This window comes from Emys orbicularis, chromosome 1, assembly GCF_028017835.1.
Source record: "Emys orbicularis isolate rEmyOrb1 chromosome 1, rEmyOrb1.hap1, whole genome shotgun sequence".
Lineage (NCBI taxonomy): Eukaryota > Metazoa > Chordata > Testudines > Emydidae > Emys > Emys orbicularis.
Genome location: NC_088683.1, coordinates 318,893,926 through 318,916,098, shown reverse-complemented (window position 1 = coordinate 318,916,098; position 22,173 = coordinate 318,893,926). Strand labels below are relative to the sequence as shown.

Sequence of the window (22,173 nt, the reverse complement as noted above, 5' to 3'; positions counted from 1 at the left end):
TCATGTGAAATTGCAATTATATTCTATTCCAAACAAGGGAAATCAAGCCTTTTTATTGTTTTGTACCCCAAACTCAGAGAGAGGTAACAGACCAAGACTGATCAAAATGTTACCTTCTACTCTTATAAAGTGCAAATTCAGAGTTTAAAATGGTTCTGCAGTTGAAATATCAGTGGTCCTTTGGTTTTCATGGTTGTGCTGATGCCATCACGCTAATATTTTCGACAAATTGACGGTACATACGTTACTTTGTTCTCTGATAAAAGCAATATTTATTATTTTCTGTGGAAACTGTAAATAGCATTATTTTAGCTGGTTTGTCTAACTGCAGCAGTTAAGGCATGAGGATGGGAGACAGAGCTGGATTCTATTCCAGACTCTTTGGTGACAGTGTCAATCTTTTTGAGACTCAGTTTCCCCGTTTGTAAAATGGTAAAACTTTTGGTATTGTTTTTAAAGCACTTTGAGTCCCTCAGAAGTCAGGTGCTATGTATGTGCAAAATACAGAATTTAAATTAACAGATGAAAATAAGGTAAGATACATTTAAACTCCATTAACATTTGGTATTACATTTGGAAAATGATCCTGTAAAAACAAAGTTGTCGTGATATACAGTGAGACTATAAATGTCTCTCATGCTATGTGTATTATATGAATAGGAGAGTATATGTGAGGTACATAGATAATAGGAAATATGTCCTATGTGACTGGTATGTGTAGGTTTTTCTGGAATTCGAAACAATCATATTCACTAGCAGTGAAACAAAACACAATACCTAGTAGACTGTATGTTAATGCTTAGTGGAATGAAAGTTGCTTTAGTTCACTGTTTTGAGTCCGAGATCTTGTCTCATTTATTATGGTTGTGGTATCCATTGGTCAACACTTGCAGTGATATTGTGCAATGAGATGCAAGCTTTCCTTTATAGAAAAATTAGATATCTAATCCTGATGTTTGTAACGATAATCTTGCCAACGTTAAGGATAAATCAATTAAACAATTCCTACTGGAGTTTGCAGAAAGTGTGGAATAATCATTCTGGGATCTGTGAACTCCAAAAACAAAAGCAGACAGTTTAAATACTAACTTTAATTCGTTCACTGCTGATCATTTTATTAGAATCATACAACTACCAGGTTTCTCTCACAATTCCAGATGGTCTGGTGCACATCCCCCATGCTGAAAGTGTTGTTTCACTTCTGAGCTGCCAAAATCTCAAAATTCCTTCTTGTCAACTTCTATTATGCATTGTATATAAAGTTGCTGTTATACAGAGAACTAGAAAATGTAGTGACAGTGTATAATGAAGTATAATATCACAGTAAATGGGTACTGACTGTATGACTTATTTTCATATTTAATTTAAAAACTCAATTAAAAAAAAAAGCTGCAGAATTTGTAGTCTGCCATATAGAACACACAATTCTGGAAACTTCTCAAAAGGTTTGTAGGTCAGTTCCGATAAGTATCCAGATATTGCCCAGCTATATGAAAACTCTGTAGTTATTATCCTGGGCTGGAAACACTAGAAGAGATTTTTGTGGTGGCTTTTCAAACTCTACATGTCTGTGCTTGGATAGAAAAACAATTGAGATGCACAAAAACCCCAAAGTAAAGATCATACATTTTAGACAAAGGTTGGGGGTATTTACTTATCTCTGAGCTATTTCACCATCTTGGATAATATTATCAAAGTGTAAAACTGGCACAATATAGTTTTGGGGTGTCACAGGAGAAGCATTTTGATGAGGAATAAGGGAAGTTATTGAGAAGTATGAAGGAATACAGTTCTTCTTCTAGATGGCATGCTGAGAAATTACCTCAGTGAAGTGGCTTTTGGAAATGATAGAAGGTTTTCCCGTGTCCACTACCATACTGCCCCCAAACCAATTTCCTTTATTCCTCTTAGACAGTTCAACCTCCATGGTCACTCGATTACAGACTTCAAAGTCGCAATCTCCAACAAAAAAACTTCAAAACCAGACTCCAACGAGAGAGTGCAGAATGGGAATTAATTTGCAAACTGGACACCATTAAATTAGGCTTGAATAAAGACTGGGAGTGGATGGGTCATTACGCAAAGTAAAACCTATTTCCCCATGCTAATTTCCCCCCCTACTGTTATCACTACAAAAGTTTTTTTTTCTCCTGCTGATAATAGCCCATCTTAACTGATTACTCTCATTATAGTTAGTATGGCAACACCCATTTTTTCATGTCCTCTGTGTGTGTGTGTGTGTGTGTGTGTGTGTGTGTGTGTGTGTGTGCGTATATATATCTTCCTACTGTATTTTCCACTGCATGCATCCAATGAAGTGGGTTTTAGCCCACAAAAGCTTATGCTCAAATAAATTTGTTAGTCTCTAAGGTGCCACAAGTACTCCTCGTTCTTTTTGCTGATACAGACTAACACGGCTACCACTCTGAAATATTTAGGTCTGGTTCCTCACTGAAGAAATGGTCTTTCTGTGTGTTCTGAGACCCCATGTATTCATAATTTTTATTCTTGTTACTTTAACAACTGCAAGGTTTATATAAGATAGCATACTCTCTTCTCTTAGACTTGGTTTAAAAGCATTTGAACCCTTACTTTTTTGAGCAAGGTGACATGATAGATTAGTATACTGCTGTAAATCGATAATGTACTAAAAAAGCCTAGCAGCAGGAACATCTCTTAGCAGTCACAAAAAAAGAGCAAGTCAGGTAGATAGGAACAAAAATAGAAAACATGTGTGCCTGAGGTGCTATCAAAATTATACCAGACAATTAAGAAGGATGCCAAAGTCATAAATATACTAAGATTCAGAATTAAGGCCACTTTACAAAACAGTGATGAGGATGCTCAGATGCTCAAATAAAAGGCTGCTCAATTCTGAACATTTATCTGTTAATGATTAATACCAAAATTTTTTATATATATACAGAAAATACAATGTTGGTATCGACATCCCTAAATAACTGGATCTCAGTAACACCATATTATTCTCAATCCTATACGTCTTATAGATCATTGGTAGGGTGACCATACGTCCCGTTTTGGGTGGGACAATCCCTTTTTTAAGTGCTGTCCCGGCTGTCCTGACTTTTTTTTGGCAAAACTGGACATTTGTCCTGTTTGCTCTTGCCAACTGATCAACTGGACAAATGCACAGTTTTGCCAAAAAGTGGGGTGTGACCCCCAGCGGGGTACAGGGTGGGAGGAAGGGCTCAGGAGAGTGGCTCAGGCTGGGCTGAGCGGGTGGGTGGCAGGGGGTCTCAGGCTGGCCCCACATGCCAGGGAGGAGAGTTTTTTCCCTTTGGGAAAATATGGTCACCCTAATCATTGGAATATATTAATCAGGGTGGATTTGATTTAAATTACTAGACAGAAAGACTCGATTTAATCATGTTTTTCTACATAAAAGTGCATTCTTGTTGGTTGTTATAACCTTAATACATATTCTTCATAACTCAGAGATAGATGTAGGTTTCATTTTTAGAAGGTACACACTATACATTTTTAAACAGTGATTTATTTTGAAAACTTTTCAGATTAGTTTTACAGCTATATTAGAAAATGAATGATTGTTTGGTTATTTCATTTACCAAAGGTAATTGAAGCAGATATTTATGAAGTCATTGGGAGGTGAACTATCTCCAATTCAACAGGCTAATCATCACCAGACAGACATGTAAATTGTTTTATTTAACTAAAACAACGACGTTATATATTCTGGATTTTTTTCTTCAACAGCAAACATATAATATTTTAACAAAACAAGCATATGTCCCTTGCTTCTCACATTTATCGCCAGACTTCTTCTCCTTGTCCACATCTATTCCGCCCCCAACAATCTTCTATTCATTGAACTTTTTGAAACTTTGCACTTTAGAGAGAGATAAGGGCTTTACTCTGTGTACACAAATTAGCAGAGGGACAATAGAGTTGACGTCTGTTATTTCTCACCTCTATATATTTATTTATTTAAAAAACATTTTTTGCTGGTAACAAGCACGTTACCTCTGGAGAGACAAATCCACAGTTTGAGAACTGCAAAACTAAGCATCTCTGATGGTATCTTCTACACTGAGCACTGAGTCCAATTGGGTAGATAGAAAGATTAACCTAAATAATCTATACAGAAGCCTGTGGAACCCCATAAAATTGGGTCCCTAATCCATGAACGATTGGAACTCATTTACAAAACTTTTCTTAAACATTACATGAATATATTGTCTCATGCTATAGAATTAAAATTTATAATCCCTATTCCATGATGAGATATCTTTGAGCTATAATGTATCTTAATTAAAACTATCTTTAGATACAATGATTTTTGAGGAAAAAACCTATTAAAAAACTGATTTAAATAAAAAAAATCTGATTTTTAAATTTTTTTTTTAAATCATTGATTGTAATCCACCCTGATGTTAATGCCTCTACATATGACTGGTACAAGTTTAGAAACACTTTGGCTCTAGTGATTTCTCTATTAAAACTGAAAATATGCCTAGAGTTCAGTTGTGTGAAAACCAGTATGTTTATAAATAATAAAAAATATTGATAGCTACATTAGAAGGGATAAAATATTGTAAAGGACATAAATGCTCATTCTGCAGATTAGAAGCCAATCACTAACTTCCTAGGTCTAGAAAGAAATTTTCCCTGGGGGGAGATTATTCCATAGTCCATTTGGGGTTTTCTTTCACCTTATTCTGAATCATCTGGAACTGGCTGTTGTCGGAGATGGGTTACTGAACTAGATGGAACATTAGTCTGATCCAGCCGCTGTGTCCTACATTTCCTTAGAAATACCATCTCCACAGAATTCTTCACTTTTAATCTTCCTTTTCCCCGTATCTCTTCTGTTTTCTGTTTACTCTGTTACACAAAGAACATTTTTATAAGAAGTGCAAATCAACTACTAGCTTAAAAATTGGTTTAGCACAGCTGAGCTCTTGGTGCAATCAGCAATATTTTGAATGCACAAAAGGCTCAAGATGTGTTCATTTTGGAGTAGCAAGGTATCTATTGCAGACCCCCTGTGTCTGACTGGAGTCCATTAAAGTGGCACTGCCTTCATCTCAAGAATGAGGAAGATAAGATTCATAGACTGAACGTGTTGCTGACAGAAGAATTGGCCTTTCACCTGGATATGCCCTACTAGGCTGAGTTTTCCATTTTTACTTTTCAGCAGAAATCCTTGGATCATAGAGGACAGTCAAAGCAGTTTGGTGTTGAGAAAGGAGGACCTTTTTAAAGGCGTGAGCCTCAGAACAGAGGGGGGGAAAAGAGAAGTAGTGTTCCAGACCTTCTGATCCTTCTGCTTTGCTGGGTCCTAGGTATCATAGAATCATAGAACTGGAAGGGACCTCGAGAGGTCATCTAGTCCAGTCCCCTGCACTCATGACAGGACTAAGTATTATCTAGACCAGGGGTAGGCAACCTATGGCACGCGTGCCAAAGGCGGCACGCGAGCTGATTTTCAGTGGCACTCACACTGCCCAGGTCCTGGCTACCGGTCCAGGGGGCTCTGCATTTTAATTTAATTTTAAATTAAGCTTCTTAAACATTTTAAAAACCTTATTTACTTTACATACAACAATAGTTTAGTTATATATTAGACTTAGAGAAAAAGACCTTCTAAAAACGTTCAAATGTATTACTGTCACGCGAAACCTTAAATTAGAGTGAATAAATGAAGACTCGGGACACCACTTCTGAAAGGTTGCCGACCCCTGATCTAGACCATCCATGGTGCACATGGCTGCCATAGCAAGTCCTCAGTTCTAACCCTTTCTTTTAAATGGGAAGAAAAAGAAGCTATGCTTCATACAGTCAAGCACTCAAGAAAGGAGCATTCTTATTCCGGAAATCTGTTGCTTGATCTTGCTGGTCCTCTGTTCCTCATTCTGGATTGTGATATTGCTGAATAGTCTTATATAGAGAGAAAATCTGCAGAGGCAGTTTATGATAGAGAAAGGAAGATTAGATTCCATTAAATTGAGTTCTTTGAATGTAGTGCATTTGCAGATCCGCACTGAACTTCTCTTTTCCATTCTTAAGAGTCAGAATAGGAGTTGTATAGGGGGTGAGGCATCTATAAGCCTTTGGTTCTGGAGTGTACAAGCCTCCCCTAATGGTTTTACTACTAACTGTTTTATGGCTTGCAAGGCATGGCACAAAACTCCTACACTGTGGATCTACAGAGGCAATGTATTTGGTGAGGTACATTTACTGGTAAGGATCTTTCTTTTATCTTATTTAATTTAAATAATGACTTGTGTAGAAAATAGTTTAAATTACTTTGGATGACGCATTGCAGTTTTAATGTTAATGATATTCCTCTTTTAGATTAATATTTTTATTTTGGTTGATTGAAAACATTATACTGACTGCATCACAGAGCAGTATTGAGAGGCTGTGGAGTACTTAGCTTAATTAAATATGACATTCTTCATTCACTGATAACAAACAGCCAACGATTTACAGTATATGATCCTATATCTCATAATTGTTGCATGATAAAATTAGTCTATACCTTCAATCTAAGAATTTGTGTAATGTAGTACAAAAATTTCCAATAAAAATTCACTTTTCTTGTACAATTTTGCAGGAATCATAGTAAGATATTGCACATGAGAAATAAAATTGAATAAGTTAAAACATTAACTTTACTGTCAACCACAATGTTTCATAAGTGATCAACCATGCAGCAGGTTTTGGTGAGGTGACTATCAAATCTCAAATACAGTAGTAGTAATGTTGAAATAACATCCCCTATGGTTAATTTTATCATACACTTTTGATCTTAGTCTGTGCATAACACTAATCCTGGTATGTGTGAAGAACTGGAAATAGTGTAGTATGATGGTTTAATTAGTTAAAACATTTGTTTTGTTTTCATTATAGGCCGAATATCGCTGTCTATTGTAGAAATATAATTCTGCTGAAATTAGAAATGTCCCAGCTCAACTAGCTAATTTAGGTGATAAACAGAATTAATGTGATGATTGCACTATGTAATCAGGCCTCTTTCCTTATTCCTGAAGTTGGTAGACTGCTGTAGTGGAACCTAGCAGGTTATATAAAAGAAGCAAAACCAACAGGTTGCTTCTTGTAAGACCCTGTTTTCAGTTGCTTATAACTTTGCTAAACTTTAACTGTTTAGGTTGAAATTTTCCATCCCAGGTACCTGCCTGTGGCTGAATTTTGTTGGGTTATTTCAGCAAATGGTTCTGAAGGACTTGACTAGGGAAAATAAGTTATTTTAACTATGTTAACAAACAAACAAACTTGCTCTGGCATCAGGGACGTGCCTTTTCTTGTGTGAAAATCTACCCAAATTTGGTCGAAAGCCTTTGAAAATCTCAGTTCACGAATGTTCAGTAGAAACTAGCTAGTGTTTGGCATCAAACTACTACTCTGTGGAATTTCTTCCCTCCCTGTTACGTTGGCCTCCAGATGGTTCTGTGTCTTGGTTCTGTGATTATCTCTATTTCTGTAGGTTTTCCCTGGATGGTGTCTGTTGGCTTGCAAGTGCCTCCTGTTCCTTTGGATTACTTGTCCCTTTTGTGTAGTCAACTCGTGTGAGCTAGATGACACTGCCCCCTTCATGATTCCTTTAGTCCACTCTTTCTGGTGTCTTTCTAATGGCTGAATCCTCATAGGAGAGCCGGTCTCCACGGCTTGTAGGTTATGACTGAGCTGTTATACTCTGGTTCCTGTTTTTTCTGATTGGTGGCCATCTTCTTTCTGTGGTATCTCCATCTTTCTGGCTGCAACAGGTCTCCCCTCATTGGTATCAGGATTTTGGTCCTTTGTCCTATAGTTGCTGCGCTGGATTGTTTTGGTACCCTTGTGATGGGGTATTCTTGTGTGCCAAAAATGCTAACAACAAGAAACAACCTTGTTTAATAGTCTCTTAGCTGTTTTCACAGCTGATCCTACATTATCATTAATCTGTGTGTACGCTGGGGAGGAGGGGTGGTGGTCAAATTCCTGGAATTTTTCTCTGGGAAATTGGGGTCTGTTGTTGGTGAATACTCTGGAATGCATCTCTCACAAAGTGGGCCTTCAGTTTGCCAATCACTGACTTGCTTTTTGTATCAGGCAGGGCATTGACATCCCCAAAAATTTGAATAGTAGTCCACTGTAATCAAGTACTGCTTTCCTTTGAAGGTAAATAAGTTTATTTCCACCTATTCCCATGGTCAGGAGGGCAGCTCATGTGGTAACAGTCTCTTTCAGCTGGCAGTTATCACACAACTGGCAGGTGTCGTACCTCTCTGTCAAGGAGCGGAGTTGTGTATTCGTTCCCAGCCAGTAAACACACACTCAAGCCCATCTAAGACAGCTGTAAATATCCAGGTATGACATTCTTATGTAATGAGGCGGAGAGACAGCTCTGTGTCCTCAAAATGTAATTCCATCCTGCGTGCTCAGATTGGTGATACTGGGTATGTATGCCCTGCTCAGGGTGTCATGTACCAGTAATCTTCCTGTACAATATCTGATCTCTATTCTGGTAGTACTTCAGGGCAGGGGCATCTGTTATCTTTTGTTTCAACACGTCAAATGCTTGATTTTGGGGACCAGCCCAGTCCCACTCAACGTTCTGTCTTGTGAGCTGATGTATGGGTTCTGCTGCTGCAATCAGAAAATTTATCATTCCTATGAAGACCTGTACCCCTTTTCACATCCACTGGAGCCTCTGACTGCATTGATCTTCTTGGGATCTGCTTTCATTCCCCCTTCTGTGAGCAGATGTCCAATCTATGTCATCTCAAGCTGTTTGAGTCACATTTTTTCTGGGTTGGGTTTTATGTTCCTAAACCTGCATCGCTGTAGAAAAGCTTGCAGTTTTCTGTCATGGTCTCCTCCAGATCCAGCTTCTGTATCATTGCTCCCTGCACCTGTAGTGAGGCTAGCATCTGCAATTATTTTAATCCCCAGGCAGCTTTTCTAGCAGTTGGGTGAGTCTTTTCCGGAACACTTCTCATTCTGGGGTTATGCACTATGACATGCACAGCTATCTGTAGCAAGACCAAATAGTCTTGCGAAGGTCAGCATGCTGGACGCTTTATCCAGGCTTGTGCTAAAACGTGTTCCTCACGTTAAAATGTAAAGTTTCTGGCTTTGGAAAGTTCTGGCAAGACATTGTCAATTCTGGGCACTGGATAGTGGCATTTTTTCAGTGACTGGTTCAGTGGCTTTGGGTCCAGTGGCTTCTTTACCACCACCATCTTGCTTATCCAGACTGTATTGGCCTCTACAGGTGCTATGATACCCCTACCTGCTTTGCAGATTTTTGAGCTCTTCATGTATTGAATTAAGTAGTTCCACTGTAATTTGTCTTCATGGTAAGCACATGGGTTCCACTGTGGGGTCTACTTCCAATTGCAGCTTTCCTTTGAGGCACTTGTTGCGTTTGAAAACATCCCCATATGCTTTTAAACTTGTCTCCATTGTGCATGGGACTCCCCTTTTTGCTTTCTTGCACTGCAACTGTAAAATTCTGATGCTGCACCCTGATCAGATCCATGGCTTGCTTGGCTGTATTTCCTGAGAGGAATCTGTGGTGCTTTCCATCCACCACTAAAAACTTTAGTTGGTGGCATCTGATATTTTCTGGTCAGTTAGTATGAGACCACATTTTCCTACAGGCTGCATTATGCTCTCGTACAAATTAGTGGGTCTGCTCTCTTTCATGGGTATGTCTGAATCTAGTTCACCCTGAAGAATCATGTTGCAGGAGGCCCCACTATCCACCTGAAATGGTACAGGGCATTACACTATTAACATTATTGTATGCACGGAGATTGGTAGTATTCCTTGTTGCTTTCTTGTCCTGACAACCTGAACCTGATATGCTCTTGGACTCAGCGAGAGAGTCAGAATGTCATCGCTGCTCTCTGTTGTGCCATCCCCCTCTTGTACAACTCTGACTGAATCTTTTGAAGACCTTCCTCTGCTCTTGCACACAATGCTAAAATGGATCAATGTGCCCCATTCCTTGCAATTCTGTCCTAGTGTGGGGTGCTTCTCCTTTGCCCGTTTAGGCTGTCTCCCACAGTAAATGCATCTAACTGTGCATATGACTGCTGGCTCTTCTTTGCTTTTGTCTCATTGCTTGTACTTCTGGGGGTGTTATGCCTTCTTGGCTTTCATCTTTTCTCTTGAGGCTTCTGCTGCATGCCCCATGTCTAAGCATCGCTCTAATGTGAGATCACCTTCATGGAACAACCACTTCCACAGGTGGTGATCTCAACTCCTGCAGACAATCCTGTCCCAAATAGGGTGACCAGATGTCCCGATTTTATAGGGACAGTCCCGATTTTTGGGTCTTTTTCTTATATAGGCTCCTATTACCCCCCAGCCCCTGTCCCGATTTTTCACACTTGCTGTCTGGTCACCCTAGTCCCAAATCAGGGATTCCATCAAGTCCTCAAAATTACATGTAACGGCCAGTGTGTGTAAGGCTGTAATATGGGAATCAATCCTCTCTCCTTTGCATTGATTTCTAGAGAAAAACCTTTTGCTCCTCAGGGTTTTTTTTCTGCTTTGGGGAGCAGTATGTCCCTCAGACTCCTAGGATTGCGCTGAGGCTTGAAGTAATGTTGAGCTTCAGAGTGCTGCAGACCTCTCTGCCTTACTGCCCAATAAGGTAAAATAAAAGTTTTACTTGCCTGCTGTTGTCATCCTTCTGCATGGCGAGGTCTACGTACAGCTTAAACTCCTCCTTCCACTGGCTTCATCATTGGGCTAGGTTTGTGTCTGCAAAATCCAGGGCTCCAGGGGGCTTCAGACTAAGTTCCATGGCTCATGGTGCCAGGTGCTGCACTTCATAGATCTCATAGCTCTGCCCTGCCACCATGTTTCATTCACACAGTGTGACACTGAATACAGATTAAGTAAAACTTTATTAAATCCTGTGCACTGCTTTGTCTATGTGGCTGAGTTGCTTCCAGCCTAACTCGCCACATTTCCCAGTTCCACTGATGTCTCATCAATGATGGTCCATCCAGGGAATGTGGGCCCTCTGACTCTAGTTCCAGTGATCATGATATAGGACCAGAACAAACTGTCAGGGCCAGGGGCAGATGTGGTCCGGCTTACAGGGACAGACGCAGAAGGGTTTGGAACCACGAGAGTACACTCCCCTCAGAACCTAGAATGGGATTTAGGATTCCTGAGTGTCAGCATTCCTCTGCTGTCAGCAAATACCTGTGAAACCCGCTTGCAAATGTGTGCCTTATAGTAGCTGACCCACTTTAGCCCTTTACTGCTATCAGCAGAGGTCTGTGCTGTGGATCTAAAGGTTCCACATGATGGAATTTAATTTGTTTTCAGTTTCCTTTTTTAAAAACCTAGGAAATTCCAGACAAAAAACTACATTAGAAGAAATTTAAGATTGCAAAATCATAAGTTAGAAAAGGTCCTAACTCATTCTCTGATCACCATCTGTCCTGTGCACTCAGTGAAACTTGGGTCCTGTGGAAAAGAATAGCATGTGATCATGCTAAAGGCTATGATAATTCAGATGCACAAGGAGGCCAGACTGCACAAAGAACTTTAATTCTGGCTTTTCCTAACTTTAACTGTTTGACTTTGCAATTTTAACACTTTTACTTAATTGTTGTGGATATAATATATGAAACTTCTGTGAATCCCTTCTAGTTTTTCAACAGAATTTATAAATAATCCTTTAAATGTTACTTGCAAAGGAAAATATAATGGTGCCCTTTTTGCTGCTTTTGTTTTACAAAATAGGCTTGAAATGTTTTTCGTCCCTGTCTTTTTCCACTCTAGATATGCTAGTTCTTGACTTTCCCTGTTTGTGCTGGAGGACTGACGAGTGGCAGAAGTGCAAATAAATGAGAAGAGGGAAGAATTTCTATTTGGATTGGTTAAAATATTTTTATTTAAACAAGAAACATCTACAGTATTTAACACTAAGTGCTTATGAATGATTGGGAGAAAGGTTCTTTGTGAAATTTTAAAAATCTCCATGCCTTCAATTGAGGGCTCTCAGTACAGTTCTTTAGTTCTCTGCCTAAAACAGAGAACAACATGTGACATTCTATTTCAACAGTACAAAAAAGTTAAATAAATATTAACCACCCCTCCCCACAATTTCTCAAAATTGGAGCTAAGCAAATAATTGATTTTTGGTTTGGCAGTTGAGCTGAAAAATCCTGAAAAAAGATCAGTTTCAAATCAAAACTGACTTTTTTATCACTGAAACAAAACAAAAAATCATCCTGGTTAAATGATGTGATTTGAGTGTTACGTTTCAGGAAAAAAAAATAGACAAATTATTCACTGAATTTGACCCAAATTTGTGAATAGTTTCAGTGCCCTGAAAAATCAATTTTTTGGCAAATTTACTATTCATCAAAAAAAATTTGCCCAGCTCTACTCATAATCTCTTAAACTCTTCAGACTCTCATCATACATCATTAAAAGTTAGTCAGCACAAACAAATTTCACCCCTTTCCAGTGCAGTGTAATCTGGCGCCTCTCCCAAACTGCTATACAAGTATATGCATATTATTTAAATTGCAAATTTACCCTATTCCTGGTGCTTGTCTTCATTAATAAAGAAAACACAAATAAGAGAACCAAGATTAGAAGCAATGAAGCCTGGGGAGAAGGTTGAAGCTACAGCTCTTCTTTTGGGAGACCTCAGCCCACACCCTCCATCCTCTTTTCTCATGGAGCCATTCCCACCTCTTGTTCCCACAAGGATTAATGACTTTTTGGCTTGTGTGAGACAGACCTCATTTAACCTTTTCTGAGCAGGATCAACAGATGCTACAGTGTGGGATATTTTAGGAAATTACTGCTATCCTATTAAATTTACCTTTTAAAATGTTTGTGCCCTTGCCTATGCTTTTTTTTTTTTTTTTTTTTTTTTTTTAAATTCAGCCCAGATAACGTGAATAGAAACCAACATGAGAGCAGCTCTCTCTGCATGTATGGGGAAAGGGCCACACCTTGTGAAGACGTGGAAGCTCTCCATGAGCCAACATCACAGATTTATGCCATTTGCTCTAGTGCAGGGGTCGGCAACCTTTCAGACGTGGTGTGCCGAGTCTTCATTTATTCACTCTGATTTAAGGTTTCGCGTGCCGGTAATACATTTTAATGTTTTTAGAAGGTCTCTTTCTATAAGTCTATAATATATAACTAAACCTGTTGTATGTAAAGTAAATAAGGTTTTAAAAATATTTAAGAAGCTTCATTTAAAATTAAATTAAAATGCAGAGCCCCCCGGACCGGTGGCTAGGACCTGGGCAGTGTGAGTGCCACTGAAAATCAGCTCGTGTGCCGCCTTCGGCACGGATGCCATAGGTTGCCTACCCCTGCTCTAGTGCAATATAAATAGTCAGTGTGTTTTCTGTGTGCATACACAATGAGGAGTCCTTGTGGCACCTTAGAGACTAACAAATGTATTTGGGCATAAGCTTTCCACTTCATCCGATGCATGGAGTGAAAAATACAGAAAGCAGTATAAATATTACAGCACATGAAAAGATGGGAGTTGCTTTACCAAGTGGGACATCAGTGCTACAGTGAGTCTCTTCCCGCATGATACTAACAACAGGGCCGGCTCCAGGTTTTTTGCCGCCTCAAGCGAAAAAAAAAAAAAGGCCAGAGTGCCGCTCCTTGAAAAGTGCTGCCCCAAGCACTTGGAATGCTGGTGCCTAGAGCTGGCCCTGACTAACAATTAGCAATATAGGTAACAAAGTATTGTTATGTACAAGCATTTATTGTATTTCTTCCCCTACCTTGATGATGATTCCGAGTGTGGATCTTATGGGAGCTCCAGGTTATGATCACTTCCTTCAGGCAAAAGCTTCCTGTCTGCTGCTGTCAGAAGCCTGACAAAGTGCAAGAGAGATGTCTAACTTGTGTGTGTCTGGCTTTCAGGCAGTGATCTAGAACATTAATTCCCTTTTGAACCAGTGTAAACCAGTAGGCAGCACAGATCTTAAACTTATTAATAAAATGGGTTTGTTTGAACCTAAACCTTTTTGAAATTCAGGGCATTGAATTCTGAATAAAATGTTCATAGAACCTGCTGCAAACAGTAATAGGGAGTGTTCACACTAGATCTAACTAAATTATTCTGGTCTCTGGGTCCAATATAATGAAAAAGTCCAAATGGGTTGGAAGATCCTAAAATGTTGGACAATCATTCTTTTCCTCTCTACTCATCCTCAATCATTCCTTTTCATTTGGTTTTTTCTCAGCAGGTAAGTATTTAATTTAAAAACAAAAACAAAACAAAACTCACCTTTTCAATTAGTAGTATTTTAACAAGGTTATCAGAGGACTTGTTTTAAAATAAGATACTAGCTGTGTGAATGCAGGGCTTCTTTCCTTGATCTGTCATTCCTACTTTCCTCTCCCTGGTTGAGCCCTTATTTCTCCTCAACTATTAAGTCAAATGTTTCTTGTAATTTCAGTTTAAATTGCTTTTGTCTTTCCATTATTCAATGATATAAGATTGAAGTGGTTAGAAGTATAGATTTCTGGTAAACTTTGAACTGGATAACAAGTTTCCTAATGCTCAAAAACTGTAGATATTAGACTAATAAGAAGCTACTGAAATTACTTTAAAGAGTTATGTTAAAAATCTATAACCACTTAGTGACAAAAATGGTGTAGAGTTTTGCCATTTTTCTGTATCTAAATCCATCTGATTTAGGCCTCTAAGTGCTACCAAAATGTAAAGATCAAATAATAATATTAAACTGTCTGACATGCTTATAGCTGCAAAACCTAGAAATTTGGCAAAGTATTTAAAAAAAAATATGGGTTTTTGCTCCATGAAAAAAACTCAAGGGTATGGCTTTTTTTTTTTTTTTTTTTTTTTTTTTTCTGTTTAGGAAGAGATTTCATATGGTGGTAAAATATGTCAAAAGCTGGAATGCACATTTTTTGTGAAATCAACAAAAAGGCAAATGTAGGTTTGCTCAATATGTAAACCACTGCTTTTGACACTGGGGGAGGGGCAACGAATAGAATACTTTAATTATCTGTACATTTAAAGAAATTGTCCCATTTTTTAAAAAGACGTACTCCCTTTTTCTCAGGCAGATGTTTGTGAGGTAATATAACTATGCTTATTAACTGATAAGTGAGGTCTAGGTAGCATTATCAGCAAAAATTAGCTGAATTACATGAAGAATAGCCGTATATTTGTAAGAAAATGCAATTTGTGGGGAGGGGGCGAGGAGCCTCCTACAAATTGTCTTTGTTTGCTACTAGCCTGGACATCAGTGGACTTGGATAGCATGCCACCAGTTCCCTGATCTAATTATTACATACAGCACTGGGTGGGAATGCTGGTGGGGGTGTAAATGGGAGAAGTTGAGGAGGACAGAAAGTGATAAAAATGTTGCACATTTTATAATGTGGTTGGTTATATGCAGTTTGAGCAATGTGAATTTGATTAGCCTTCAGAACAGATTATTTAATATAAATGATGTTTTTAGAAATCATTATATTGAAATTCAAACTTCATTACTTAAATGGTAATTTTTAACAATTTTAGTTTATTTTTATGGATACTGTGTTTTGCCACTAGTTGCCTTCCCGCAGCTGTCAAATGATTATAACATGCTAAAGTAGTAAGTCAAGTAAAGCTGACAGCTTGTTGCAGAAGGAAATGAATGTATCTCTTCATGCTTGGTCAGTTTGACAGTGTTGCCAGAAAACATGGTTTTGAATCAAATAAGAATCACAATATATTTAAGAGTAATACAGATTTTCAGTCTTCCCTTAACTTTGAAAATCATTATTCTTGAAATCTGACATTTGGAATTTTTTTTTTTTTTTTTTTTATTATTATTATTATTGTTGTAAGTAGTTTTTCACATCAGTAGCTCCTGGGAATGTGTTACTGTCTGTTAGCTAATGAAGCATGGGATGCATGCTGTTTTATAAAACCCCTTTCCATTAAATCCAAAAGATATTGGTAGAAGCCATGGGAAGTATGCATGTATAAGCTCTTCCATTAAAATATTTTCTTTGGCCTTGGTAAACATGTAATGTAATTGGTAAAAAGTCAAAGAAGCAAGATTAAGAACATATGAAAATCTGTTGAAAACACACAACCCCATACATACAGTATGTAAGCAATTTTTAATATCTTTGGCAATTCTGAATGGTGTCACTGAAAAATGATCTTTGTTTAACATGGATTGCCAGTATAACAAACTAAGAGTTTAGTTTGGAAAAAAAGATTCGCAAATAAAGAACAAGTAATACAAATAATTTCTAGATCATTAAACTTTTATTATCCTGAATAATTGGAAGGTGTATACTGTATTACTGTTAATATTAACAGATTTATATCTGCTTTTTGTGATGCATTTTCTGAAACATAGATTAATTGCAACCTGTTAAAACATTAATGCTGCTGCCTAGAAGAATAAATCATACCAGATAAATGAACAAAATGACATGCTAATAGTAGCGTGTAGTAAATACTTTGATTTGTTCTTTTAGGTTGAAAAAATGATTCCCTACCCTATCCCAGTTTTACATTACTAATGGTAATAACATTCAAGATATAAATTTGTGGCTTAAAACATTTCAAAACCAGCAGAAAATACAAAATATAGTTTAATGATAGATTCTGTATTGCTTGCCTGCCCTTCCTTCATATAATACAATAAACAGATCGTGTGACATGCAATTTTTATTATTCATTTAAAATATATACGTTTCAAGTCACTTTTTTTTTTCCAGAGTACTTTCAAATTTAAATCTGAGAGTGATATTCATCTGGCTGAGCACCACAAACAAGTTCTATATGATGGGAAACTTGCAAGTAGTATTGCCTTTACTTACAATGCTAAGGCTACTGATGCTCAACTATGCCTTGAATCCTCGCCAAAGGAAAACCCTTCCATTTTTGTACACTCTCCGCATGCTCTTATGCTTCAGGTTTGTTTATATTGGTTCTTTATTTTCATGTTTTTGTTAATGTAGCTTACAGCAATACAGGCTGCCAAAGTGTGATTGAGGGTCTGTTTCTAATTAGTAGTAGTATCTTTTAGTGTGTGTAGTCTTTCCTAGGTATCCATTAGCCCCTTTGACACCTCATCTGACTGAGGCTGTCATTTTCTCCATTTAACCCATGGATTTTCCTTCCCTTTGTACTGGCTAACATTTCTGTATCTTTCCTTCAGCATGAAGGACAGCAAACACTGTCGCTTCTATGGCTATCATCAACTATATAACCTATTAATTGTTTGAGGTGCATTGTTTAGCAAGATGTATGTAACTATACTTCTCCAGAAGTATCTCGTGTGTAGGCCAAACTCTGCTAACACAAAAATTCTGCAATCTCTCCCCAATCTACATCTTGTAGGATGATCTAGTATGCTGCTGCCATTGCTGTTTTCATTTAGCATTGCTTTAGTTCTAGAGTAACATTTGTTTGTTTTTAAATGAGTAGCTATCATTCGCACCTCGCTACTTTTTCACTTGTTTTCTTGAGCCAAAATTATTAATGATGCATTAAAGAAATGTGTGTATTACGCAATGAACAGTAGTTTGTCAAATTATATGTTGAGGGCTATCAGTTTAATGCTTGCCTTATTTTCCAGCCCAGTCATTTTGAGCGAAATATATAGGTAATGAAACCAAGAAGTTTGAATAGGTCCAGTTTAACATTAAAATTGACCAACTAAAGCATTCTATGGTTAAAGCATTTTTAATAGGGCTGTGGATTAATTGCAGTTAACTCATGCAATTAACTCAAAAAAATTAATCACGATTAATCGCAGTTTTAATCACACTGTTAAACAATACAATACCAATTTAAATGTATTAAATATTTTTGGATGTTTTTCTACATTTTCAAATATATTGATTTCAATTACAACACAGAATACAAAGTGTGCACTGCTCACTTTATTATTATTTTTTATTACAAATATTTGCGCTGTAAAATGATAAACAAAATAAATAGTATTTTTCAATTCACCTGATGCAAGTACTGTAGTGCAATGTCTTTATTGTGAAAGTGTAATTTACAAATGTAGATTTTTTTTGTTACATAACTACACTCAAAATCAAAACAATGTAAAACTTTAGACCCTACAACTCCACTCAGTCCTACTTCTCGTTCAGTCAATCGCTAAGACAAACATATTTGTTTACATTTATGGGAGATAATGCTGCCCTCTTCTTATTTACAATGTCACCTGAAAGCGAGAACAGGCGTTCGCATGGAATTTTTGTAGCCGGCATTGCAAGGTATTTACGTGCCAAATATGCCAACGTTCATATGCCCTTTCAGCCACCATTACAGAGGACATGCTTCCATGCATATGACACTTGTTTAAAAAAAAAATGCATTAATTCAATTTGTGACCCAATTCTCCCCCAAGGAGTTCAATGTCCCCTGTTCTGTTTTACCCACATTCTGCCATATCTTTCATGTTATAGCAGTCTCAGATGATGATTCAGCACATGTTGTTCCTTTTAAGAACACTTTCACTGCAGATTTGACAAAATGCAAAGAAGGTACCGATGTGAGATTTCTAAAGATAGCTAGTGCACTTGACCCAAGGTTTAAGAATCTGAAGTGCCTTCCAAAATCTGAGCAGGACGAGGTGTGGAGCATGCTGTCAGATGTCTTAAAAGAGCAACACTCCAATGGGGAAACTACAGAACCCGAACCACCAAAAATGGAAAATCAACCTGCTGCTAGTGGCATCTGACTCAGATGATGAAAATGAACATGCGTTGGTCTGCACTGCTTTGGATTGTTTTTGAGCAGAACCCATCATCAGCATGGACACGTCCTCTGGAATGGTGGTTGAAGCATGAAGGGACATATGGATCTTTAGCGCATCTGGCATGTAAATATCTTGTGACACTGGCTACAACAGTGCCATGCGAACACCTGTTCTCATTTTCAAGTGACATTGTGAACAAGAAGTGAGCAGCATTATCTCCTGCAAATGTAAACAAACTTGTTTCTCTGAACAATTGGCTGAACAAGAAATAGGACTGAGTAGGCTCTAAAGTTTTACATTATTTTATTTTTGAATGCAGTTTTTTGTACATTATTCTACATTTGTAAGTTCAACTTTCATGATAGAGATTGCACTGCAGTACTTGTATGAGATGAATTGAAATACTATCTTTTGTTTTTTACAGCGCACATATTTGTAATAAAAATATAAAGTGAGCACTGTACACTTTGTATTCTGTGTTGTGATTAATATCAATATATATGAAAATATAGAAAACATCCAAAAATATTTAAATTAATAGTATTATAATATTGTTTAATAGTGCGATTAATTGTGCTTAATTTTTTTTAACTGTTTGACAGCCCTAATTTTTTAATAACACCTATTGTGGCAAAATGGCCACAGGAACCTTACAGTATGTGTTACCTGTATAGACTTTGTGTGAAACATAACTTTGTGGTGTTTGTTTACAGATTTGGATGGCTTTAAGTTATGAAAAGAGATTATAGCATTTAAACTAAATTGACAGAAAATAAAAAGCACAGTAAATCATTTGTCTTTGAAGCGCCATTGGTAACTACTTTTTAAATATTAGACATTTATGGTAAAATGTGATAATGGCAAATACAAACTAACACTGAGAAACTGTTTTTTGATTTTTAATCTAGGATGTGAAAGCTATAGTAACCCACTCAATTCACAGTGCAATTCATTCGATTGGAGGGATTCAGGTTCTTTTTCCTCTCTTTGCCCAGTTAGACAATCGACAACTAAATGACAGTCAAATGGAAACAACTGTCTGGTAAGCTTATTTCAAGCAATTTATATAAAGTATGCTAGCAACATTTTTCTTTCTCTTGTGGTAATTTGGTTAATATAAATGCAGTGACTTATGTGCGCTCTTCTTTCTGTTTCTAGCATGAAAACATCAACTTTTTAAATGGCATTTACCACTGACTTTTATTTTTCCTGGAGGTGCTCCACCCCTGCCATGCCCCTGCTCTGCCTCTTCCTCCAAGGCCCCACCCTCGCTCCGCCTCTTCCCATCCCCACTCCAACCCCTCCCCCGAGGCCCCTGGCTCTAGCTGCTCTCCGCCCTCCCCCAGCTGCCAAACAGCTGTGACTGGTGGGTGCTGAGCACCCACTATTTTTTTCCCATGGGTGTGAGAGTCCCGGAGCATAGAGTCAGCACCTAAGGCATTTACCATGGTACTGTATAATATCGTGCTGAAGAATGCTTTTAAACTAAAGGAAATTCCATAGGAAAATGAAACTAATGTAGTGCACTAAACATGGAGTTCAATCTACCAGGGGTGCATGTACAAAATATGTATAGTTTGTTAATGCTGTAGATCTTGCTTAATTAAAATTCTCCTTTAGTTGGCCTACTATCCCAAATTAACAAAGGACATGGCTCTGGTGAATAAATCTGTTGGAGAAGACTGCACATGCTGTATCAGGATAGAGAGGAGGACCCTGGTCTATTAGCCATAGGCACAGCTCTGAGTTATGCAGAATGATGGCTGTGGCTCAGTGCATATCATTAGTGTTGAAGGGCTTGAGCTGTTAGTCAGCCAGCACAGATATGACAGTGTACTTTGAGAATTGCCTCTGTGTTTCCCCATGTGTAAGATATGTACAACGGGGATGCTGATATTGAAGAATCTTCTAGAAAATAATGTCTTGCTGGGTGGGTAGGAGCACTCCCCCTCATGGATTTGAATGTTTAGAGTCTGCACAAGGGCTATGCAACTCAAACCTCTTTCTAGGGCTAATCGCATAGGGGCCTTCTTCCCCTGCCCGGAACATTGGCCAGATGGTTTTTTTAATCAACTCTTTTGTGTATTTTATTGTAATTAATAGCTGTGAATAATTTCTAGTCATTTTAGATAGTTCTTTAGGAAGTGTATAAATTGTAAAATTTTCTGCTCTGTTGTATGTTTTTAATTCTTAGACACAGAAAATGCACTTCAGGATTAGAATAAATGGGAAATCAGACTTTCAGTTATTTATAAGTTCAGTGGTATTTTTGAAAGAGTGGTTAACTGAAGAATGGTTAAAATAGTGTTAAAGGAACACCAAACTTTTGACAGACTGTGGAAAATCTTAAATTTTGTGTTCATTTCAGTTGTAAGATAAATTTCCTATATTTCATTCTATTTTTAGCAGCAAGTCCAGTGTGGTGATGTAGTGGCAAATTGTATGCTCCCTTTATAGTGACTTAAGCACCTTTCACTTGAATTGGGTACTGAAATAGAAATGATTTCCAAAAACAGTATTGAAAATTCCTATATTCAATGTGTATATTTTCCAGTACATAGATATAAATTAATCACTGGATTTTCCCTGAAATAACTATACTCTGTTTGTACCACGTGATATTGATTTGCCCCCCGCCCCTGCGCTAATCCCTCCATGTTTTACCCAGATAGAGTAGTTGTGTACTTCTGTAGGTGGGATACTCACTTATTGCTAACATAGATTTAATTGTGCTTTGCACATGGTGAATTTTACTTTGCAGTTTGTAAATGCAGAAATGAAAAAATGCTTGGTTTGAAGTAACTGAAGGGAGTATTTATTTATCTGTGAACTTAATAGCATAGAAATAAACAAAATGACCCATTCTAGTTTTAGGAAGCTTTAGATATGACAAAACCTACTTTATATTCAATTTATTAAACTTATTTTATAGACAGTAAAATAATAAATTGCCCTGACTCTTCTGTTTGAAGCACTTAAGTGAGATTATAATGTGAGTTTTAGAAAACCCTCTTTCACTCTGTGGTTTCCCTAGTGAAAACACTAAATCCAATTTTAAATGCATATGGCTGTTTATGGAGTTAGTGTAACTTTGACGAGAAAGACATTTGCTCTACTTGAATCAGGCAATACATTCCTTTTTTTTAAGGTATTGACGTTCTTATGGAATCAGATTATTATTTAATTTCTAATCAGAATCTGGAACCTATCACGCTAAACACTATGCAAACATACTGTACCAAGATGCAGTCACTGTTCTGAAGAGCAAATAATAAAAAAGACTCAAACAGATGACAGATTGGGGAAGGAGATGTAACAAAAATGATCGAGCTGGTGATTGTTACACATTATATTTTTATTTTACTTTTTTATAGGATAGAGGTGGGATGAGGATTATGGCAGGATAGGGGAATTAAAATAAACAAGG

General features: G+C 37.5%; 1 protein-coding gene across 4 annotated transcripts in view; it reads left to right on the top strand.

Moving 5' to 3' along the window:
* The window catches only part of NBEA (neurobeachin), an 816,600-nt gene that overhangs the window by 194,672 nt on the left and 599,755 nt on the right, over window positions 1-22,173 (top strand). For all 4 annotated transcript variants that reach the window (XM_065403538.1, XM_065403557.1, XM_065403547.1 and 1 more), the window contains exons 9-10: window positions 16,747-16,944; window positions 19,655-19,788. In XM_065403538.1, coding sequence (XP_065259610.1) covers window positions 16,747-16,944; window positions 19,655-19,788 — 332 coding nt within the window. The remainder of the gene's footprint in view (window positions 1-16,746; window positions 16,945-19,654; window positions 19,789-22,173) is intronic.